We start from the raw sequence: 8,396 nt of genomic DNA on the forward strand, positions 1-8,396 counted from the left end.
ATGGATACACGTCATGATCAGCAGCAAAAGATGCAAATTCCTTTTAAGTATGGATTCATACGCCTCAATCCTTTAAGGTACTCCATTAAAAAATGTTGTAATCTGACCACTTTTGAGTTCATGGGTCATGATTGGAAACGGTATACACGTAATGTTATAAAATGTATTTTTTATTATAATTTAACTCAGAGGGGTATAATAGTAAAACTGTAACTTTCTTTTCTTTCCTTCCAAACTCGGAAACACATAAAATATTTAATTTTCCTTTTCTTACCTTATCATTAAACTCGGGAACACAAAATAAAATCACATTTTTTCCTTTTTTTTCTATTTTAATTTTCTTTCCTTTCTTCTTTCTCATTAAATGAACTCCGAAACAAAGCATATATGTATTCTCGAGTTCTTTGTATATGATTTTCCTTCCCTTTCTGTTATTTCTTTTCTTCTCCTTCATTTTTCCTTTCATTTTCTTTTCTTTTAATTCCTTTCAATTTTGAAGGAAGCAGTCCCTCTCGATTAATCCTGAACCTGAAGCCTGATATAGTTAGAAATGGATAATACATGACTCATTAGAGTTTTGGAACAGATTTTAGATTAGTTTTGAAACTTTTCGTAGGTTTTGGAGTGGCTATATGGAAAATGTTAAAACACAAAGGAACACAAAAATGAGAGGTGTAAGAATGATTTTTGGCCTAAAAAACCTTTATAAAAAAATTCAAGAAAAACAATAAATAAAATCATAACTCAAAATATAAATAAAAAACAAAAAAAAAAAAACCAAAATGTTTCCCCCATATTTCTCATTAAAAAAAAGAAAAAAAAAAGACTCATTGTCAAGGAAAAAAGACACAATGACGAAAATAAACAAAAACACAATAATAAATAAAAAAAGATGCAATATATCACAAAATATAACACAATGCTAAGAAAAATATGACACAATGTTGAGTGATATAACACAATATCAAAGAAAAAAGACACAATGTCATGGAAAAAAAACACAATCAATGACGAAAATAAGCAAAAAACACAATGATAAATAAAAAGACACAGTGATATGTTTTCCTTAACATTGTGGTTTTTTTATTATTAATTTTTTTTTTGAATGAGGACGACAGGAGAAACATTTTAGTTTTTTTACTTTTTTCGTTTTTGATTATATTTTGAGATATGAGTTTTTTTATTATTATTTTCGAGGTTTTTTTAAGCTACAAATCCTTCTCATTTTTTTTTATTTTTGCCTCCAGTTGTAGAATAGCTTAACCCTTGTTATATACTCGATTACCCGACCCGATTACATTGACCCAGTTACTTGATATACCTGACGTAACTTTTTTATATATTTATTTATAGCATATTCTAATTTATAAATATATTGTCAATCAATTATTTATAAAAAATTTGAACTTGGACAACTTTATATTAAAGTCTTTGGTGGTTGTAAGTTTGTTTATATCCATCAGGTTTGTTTTGCTCTTTGTAAGCTATTTAATTCATGGTTTTTTGACTTTTTGTATAATTTGTTTTGAACATTAAGTGTTAGATCATTGCTTTGTGCATATTGTTTTCCGATTCTAGTTCACTTAATCTGCTACCAAACATGCACATTTTTAGTTTACTAAGTTTTATTTAATTTTCTATATAGTTAGCTTGTTGGAGGTTGTTATAATTGCCATGAGTCGGGCCACTTTGCTCGTAAATGACTAAACCTCAAGCAGAAAGAAATACAGAAAGGGCCATTGTTCTAGTTAAGGGAAATAATTCTGCTTGGTATAAAAATATCACAAAGTGTTACACCAACATGATATTTTCTTGATGACACTGACGTACATTGATGCAATTTATCATGTTGGCATTATTGAATAATAAAATTAAATAACCAAATAATAGAACATGGCTATGCTTTCTTGTCAACTTTTAACGACTGCGTAAGTTTTTAAGCTACTCGATAACATACGCTACCTGATTACCCCAAAGATCGCTATAAGTTAGCAAGAGCAACCTAACTATTTCACTGTCACTTCCGGATCTCCCGCGCACCTGCTACCAAATTTGGGTTGATTTTGAAGCATATTCCGAGCTTATCAAGTGTTGTTTGGCTTGTGGCAGCGTCCAATAATGAAAACTAGTCCATAAACATGATTTCTCTGCTGGCTGCCAGCCAAAAACTTTCTTGATTAATAGTTTAATACCCTTCAATATGTGCAATAAGTTCAACATACAGGAGGAACTATGAAGCACAGGCAGTGTTCGATCCAATGTCTGATAGAAATGTAGTCTCTTGGATCACACCATGATAGCTGCTTTCTCTAATGCGGGAATGGATGATGAGGCCCTGAAGTTCTTGATTTTTGAGTTCAGAAATTGTGTTTGTCACCTGAACCCGACCCGTATATACTTAATCATGTCAAAGACATAAAGCCTAACTCGGACACACTTAAAATTGTGTAACACGTATTCCCCACCGAGTTGTAAACGTGTTAAACGGGTTTAAATAAATGTGTAACGGCTGACAGATTATAATAAACAATTAAACAACAGATTATAATAAACAATTAAACATGTTAAACATATTGGTGGGTTTTAATAAGCATGTTAAACAGGTTAGCAAGCTTTAAAAAACGTGCTAAACGAGTTGGTGGGTCAACCTCTTTAATTAAACTGGTTGCATATGCCAACTCAAACATGATCCGTTTATTTAAACAAGTTAAACCAAACAGTGCCCGCTTATTATACAAGTTACATAAGCAACTGAAAACCTAATTATTTATAAACAGACACCTACTTAAACTGCCCAAGCTACTAAGCTAGATATACAGTTAAAATATCCCCAAACTAGAACCATATCACATCTAAACAGATACACAACAACGAAAGTGGGATCGAACCAGTTTACCTCAAATAGGTTGCTTTTGTTTTGCTTCATGCAGGCTGCACAGCAGCACAACATAACCCTAACAACTTTGACCATCTCCATGTTACAACTTTGGCCAGTATGTGTTGCTGAATTGAATGCGATTTGCGTAACTTAATGAACAATATCGTTTGTGTAAGAGAACAACGGAAAGTGCAATCTTAATTCATTTACGGGAAGATATACTCCATGTTTTTATTGCAAATCTGCCAATAAAAGTGAGGAATGTCTAAATGTTACAGTTTTTAAATGATCAACGCACCAATCATTTTCAGGCCATATTAACATCCAACTGAATGCTCTATGCCTGAATTATACATTTCTAACAAACAGAATCACAGATACACGCCATGATCGTCTCTTTATAGCTCATCTTTGGTAGCTTCATCTTTCTTATTCTCAGCAACAAAAGAAGAAAAATCTTTAAGTATAGATTCATACACCTCAATTCCTTTCAGGTACTCGTCCTTGTTCAGAAACTGCAACAAAAACATCACTCCATTATCTAACATTTCGTATTCCTATTACTTTGTTTGACCATGGTACATAATAAGAAGCTGACCTCATTGTGATCATGAAGAAGTATAGGAGTGTTGGCCATCGGAGAGAACCCGATTGCAGGAACACCCTTCAACCGGAAGTAACGAGCATCAGTTGAGGCCGGAAAGATCTCCGGCTTTCCAAACGTCCTACCCGCTTTATGTATAGCTCCCTCTAGTAGGGCCCACCATGGGTTTGACCCGTCATGAGCCGTCAATTTCGGGTTTCCATCTTTGTCATACACAGACACCTTCTGCTTAAACTGCCCACGCTAAACAAACAGTTAAAACCGAAAATATCCACAAAGCAGAATCGTATCATTTCTAAACAGATACAACAATTTTACCTCAAAAGTCATGTTGCGTGAAGCCGGGGCCCATTCTTCTGCAATTCGTCTCTCTAATGAAGCTTCATCAGCAGTTGGTGGGACCCGAATGTCGAAACCGGCTTGTGCTTCTGATGGCTGCAGGTTCATGACAAAACCCTGATGCAGAAAACATGTTTCTTGATTATTATTATTATTGTTTTTATAATTAGGGGAGTGAAAAGTAGTGTCAGTTCGGTTATGGGGGCTCAAGTCCTTAACCATAACCATAAATGAGGTTTGGTTATGAAAGACTGTGTAACCATAACCATAACCATAACTGAATGGTCGGTTAACCATCGGTCATAAGTCGGTTTCGGTTAAGTTTGGTTTAAGTTCAAGTTGAAATTAGGTCGGTTATTGTGTTCCAAGCTCAATTATGAAGTTTCAAAGCTGAAATATGCAGGCTCCAAGCTTGGTTATAGTGTTCCAAGCTATGTTATAGACGGTTGCAACGTAAATTAAATTAAAATGTTCGAATATGGAAATAGAAGTATAAAATTTGGAAAAACATAAACATACAACTATACAAGGCTCGGTTCAGTTTTGGTTAACGGAGACACATTAACCATAACCGTTGGTTTGGTTCGGTTATGGTTAATTTCGGATAGTGTTTTCTGTAACAATTCAGTTATGATTTGGTTTTTACTCTCCCGGATGTATTATTATTCAATACCTAATCAGATATTAAGAAAAGATACTTACAGTAGGAGAAGGAGTCCCAGCTTTAAGAAACACCATATTAACCGAAACAACTTCACCTTCAGCTTTAAGACCCGCTTTGACCAAGTCAAACTGCGAAGCCCTAAACCTCCTGACACTCTCAATACTCTTCAACAAATTCTCCATGGCCGTATTATCATACAGCTTCGCCCCGTGGCCCGGCGCTCCTGTCGCCTTAATCACGAGCCACATCGGACACCTCTCGGCATAAAACAACCGATAACTCTCCTCGGGCGAAGCCAGCCCTTCATCCAACACAACCCCCACATTCAATTCATCAAACACCTCAGACTCCACAAACCTCTCAGCCCCATCATGCCCACCAATCTCCTCGTCCGGCACAAACAAAACATAAATCGTTCGCAACGGTTGGAAATGATCAGCCTTGAGCTTCCGAATGGCTTCGAGGTACTGTAACCCGACACACTTCATGTCCTGGGACCCACGCGCGTAAATGTTGTTGCCTTCGATGTTTCCGGCGAAAGGGGGGTGGGCCCACTTGTGGGGTTCGACGGGTACGACGTCGGTGTGGGAGTTGAGGAGGACTGACGGGAGGTTAGGGTTTGAGCCGGGCCATTTGAGGAGGATTAAGGGTTTGTCTTTGACGAATTCGATGGTTTGAGATTGGAGGGAGAGTGATTTGGCTTGGTTGAGGATGAAGTCTGTGGCTTCATGGTAGTTTGGAGACGGGTGGGCTGTGTTGATTTGAAGGTATTGTTGGAATCTTTGGAGGATTGAGTCGTCGACGGAGAGTGTGGTTGTGAGGAGGCTGAAGATGATGGTGAGTAGATGGAGGAAGGCGTTGAAGTTTATCGGCATCTTGTTAGTGTGTGACAAGATGATAATTGTTTGTTGACCGGAAACTATAGGAAAATAAAATAGCATACAAGAATTTGGTTATTATTATCACTTAAAGTTCGTTTTATTATGGTATCGGAACTAAAAACAATAATTTTCTAAAGTTAAAATATTAAAACTAAAATAGCGGCAAGTTGATATGAATTCAGTCGGTATCAGTTAGGATCCTTACGATTCTTGAGTTAAAACAAAATTTGAATGAAAGTACACAAAAAACCGTTCAACCACACCCGCCCGTTGTGGTGTGTTAACGCAAAAAAGTTGGATCGAAACATAAACCATAGAAAAGAATGACCAGGTCAACTTATGACCAAAACGTTGAACATGAAAAAACCACGTAAAAATGTTGAACCACGCACACGGGTTGTAGTGTGTTAACTTGTCAAAATTAGAACGGAACGTAAAACGAAAATCTTACAAAAGATGAAAAGTAACGGGGACAAAAGGTGGAAGTGGAAAGGTGTTGGGGGTTCAAACTAAAAAATCCATTGTGGCAAACTTGTAAATGATGGAAAGTATATGGGTCAAAAATAAAATACTAATAGTAAAAAAATTAAGTAAAAAAGAGATTGAAATAAGATTTTATGCATGTTGTACAAGCTTATATCCGAAAAAAGGTTATATTGTATGTATATATAAATTGTAGGTGTTCAATATCCAGTTTCAATTTGATTTTACCGAAAACCAATTAAAACCAAATACTATTCGACTTTCGTCTTGTATTAAACTGAACCTAAATTCGGTTTTTTATTCAAATTAAATAACAAATAATTGTTACATAAATTTTGTTATTTATTTGTTTAGCTCAACTCAATTCAATAACAAATGATGGTTATTTTAATTTTTATTTAGTTTCGTCTGAAAAACATTCAAACCGAACAAATCGAAAGAACCAGCACACACCTCCTTTTAGTTTCTTTGGTAGTGGGTCATTATGAAAACAGTAATCCCATCTAGTCATTCTAATGAAAGAAAATAACTTGGGACACGTGTCACTTAAAGATATATTCATAGCCTAAACTATTTTCCCGCTTAAACTATTTTATATTTTTAATGAAATATATTTATGTCAATGTATTAAAACATATTAATTCATCCTTTAATCAAATAACTAAATAACTAATTACCTGAATTATAGATATTACAAATATGTGGGTATTTATGTCAATATAATTAAAATATTTATATCTTTAATGAAATCAAATCTATATTTTTTTATTAAATCAATTTATATACACTTTTGAATATAGAAGATAATGTGGTAAAATATAAAGAACGATATTTAAATGTTGAAGATGATAAATACAAGAATAAATCATGAATGAATAGCAATTTTATTCTAACATATTCATTCAACCTCTATGATTCCATAGAGTTTACATTCATCTCTTTTGAAACTGTAATATAAAAGTTTGGTTTATTCATGCTAATTTTATATAAGATGTTCTTTTTTTATGTCATTCATTATGAAACATCATATCATCTTCTATTAAAATTCATTATTTCATTAAAAAAATATAATTACAATTTATAAAATCAATAAACATATCTTTTTCGTGATTGTGAGAAAATTGCGAAAATTCAACACGTATTAGAAAAAAAATATAATTTGAACTTATAAAACTATTTAGACAGAATTACAGAAATTGTCCTTTATCTTTCACCCAAATTTCACTCGTGGTCCCTCATCTTCAAAATTGATCTTTTTTGTTTTTTACGTTTCAAAATTCCAACAGCGTTTGTCATTTTCGCCTAACCCAATTAATTTTTCTCGTTAAGTCAGGTCATGTGCCTTGCACATGAGGGAAAATTGGTCATTTTACCTATTAAATTAAAAAAATACTTTAATAAATAAAGAAAAACAATAAAAGCAATTAATATATATTTAAATCCTTTCTCTCTCTCCCCCTTTCTTCTTCTTCCTCCGTAACCACAACCAAGCTTTCCGGCGGCCATCGCCGTCTACTCTGGCCACTCCACCTCCCGCCGCCGTCTTCTCCGGCCAGTCTACTACTATTAATATTATCGCATTTTCGTCTTATCGAAGGAGCGATCTAGACTCAGGCAAGAAATCGAGGTTACTCCGGCACCATCCAATCCCACCTATACTTCTCCGAAACCCCTTTTGTTCCAAACGATAAATCATTAACTCCCGCCAACAATAACAATAATTCTGTCAATAAAAAAACGACACCGTATCATAATAATATCACAATGCCAACAGGCAACTCACGATACTCATCACCACCACCACAACCAGCCGACCCGAACCAAGACCCATCATGGGTATGGCCCAAAATCAAAGCCGAGGCGCGTCGAGACGCTGACTCGGAGCCGACGTTAGCCAGCTACTTATACTCAACAATACTCTCTCAGTCTAGCTTAGATCATTCACTGGCTTTCCATTTAGGAAACAAGCCTTGCTCCTCCACGTTGTTGTCTACATTGCTTTATGATTTGTTTTTGAACACGTTTTCCGGTGACCCGGATCTCCGGTCTGCCGCCGTGGCGGACCTACGCGCCGCCAGGTCGCCGTGGCGGATCTCCGGTCTGCCGCAGTGATTCATTCATTGTATTGTATGTAGTGAATATTTGGCTGCCCTTTTTATTTTAAGTTTCCTGCAACTCTACTGTACTGTACATACATCTCTCTTATTATTTGCAAAGACACTGCCAGAGTTACCTCGATTTCTTGCCCGAGTCTAGACCGCTCCTTCGATAAGACGAAAATGCGATAATATTAATAGTAGTAGTGGAGTGGCTGGAGAAGACGACGGCGGGAGGTGGAGTGGCCAAAGTAGACAGCGGCGGCCAACGGTGGTGGCCACTGGAAAGCTTGGTGGTGGCTACGGAGGAAGAAGAAGAGGGGGAGGGTGGGGGGAGAGAGAGAGAGAAAGAATTTAAATATATATTAATTGTTTTTTATTATTTTTCTTTATTAATTAAAATATTTTTTTAATTTAATAGGTAAAATGACCGTTTGCCCTCATGTGCAAG

At 35.5% G+C, this 8,396-nt stretch overlaps 2 protein-coding genes across 2 annotated transcripts; one reads left to right on the forward strand and one right to left on the reverse strand.

The window, feature by feature from the left end:
* Positions 1-3,150: 3,150 nt before the first annotated feature.
* LOC143615575 (uncharacterized) lies at positions 3,151-5,360 on the reverse strand. The gene is made up of 4 exons (XM_077088676.1): positions 4,524-5,360; positions 3,801-3,938; positions 3,477-3,725; positions 3,151-3,393 (listed from the first exon to the last, which is right to left on the reverse strand). Exons 1-4 carry the CDS (start codon positions 5,358-5,360, stop codon positions 3,277-3,279), a joined length of 1,341 nt encoding a protein of 446 aa, XP_076944791.1. The 3' UTR covers positions 3,151-3,276.
* Positions 5,361-7,613: 2,253 nt separating this feature from the next.
* On the forward strand, positions 7,614-7,961 carry LOC143615573 (serine acetyltransferase 5-like). The gene has a single exon (XM_077088674.1). It carries the CDS (start codon positions 7,614-7,616, stop codon positions 7,959-7,961), a length of 348 nt encoding a protein of 115 aa, XP_076944789.1.
* The last annotated feature ends 435 nt before the right edge of the window (positions 7,962-8,396 follow it).

This window comes from Bidens hawaiensis, unplaced genomic scaffold, assembly GCF_021521415.1.
Source record: "Bidens hawaiensis isolate Kalapana, Puna unplaced genomic scaffold, B.hawaiensis_p1.1 tig00043550_1, whole genome shotgun sequence".
NCBI classification, from domain to species: Eukaryota; Viridiplantae; Streptophyta; class Magnoliopsida; order Asterales; family Asteraceae; genus Bidens; species Bidens hawaiensis.

What these genes read in the sequence shown, in the direction of transcription:
- LOC143615575 (XM_077088676.1), bottom strand. Translation starts at nt 5,360, where the DNA reads ATGCCGATAAACTTCAACGCCTTCCTCCATCTACTCACCATCATCTTC. An exon ending in CTGGGACTCCTTCTCCTACT is followed by an intron (nt 3,939 to 4,523) that starts GTAAGTATCTTT and finishes TTTCTGCATCAG; the next exon opens with GGTTTTGTCATGAACCTGCA. An exon ending in CACGCAACATGACTTTTGAG is followed by an intron (nt 3,726 to 3,800) that starts GTAAAATTGTTG and finishes CTGTTTGTTTAG; the next exon opens with CGTGGGCAGTTTAAGCAGAA.
- LOC143615573 (XM_077088674.1), top strand. Translation starts at nt 7,614, where the DNA reads ATGCCAACAGGCAACTCACGATACTCATCACCACCACCACAACCAGCC.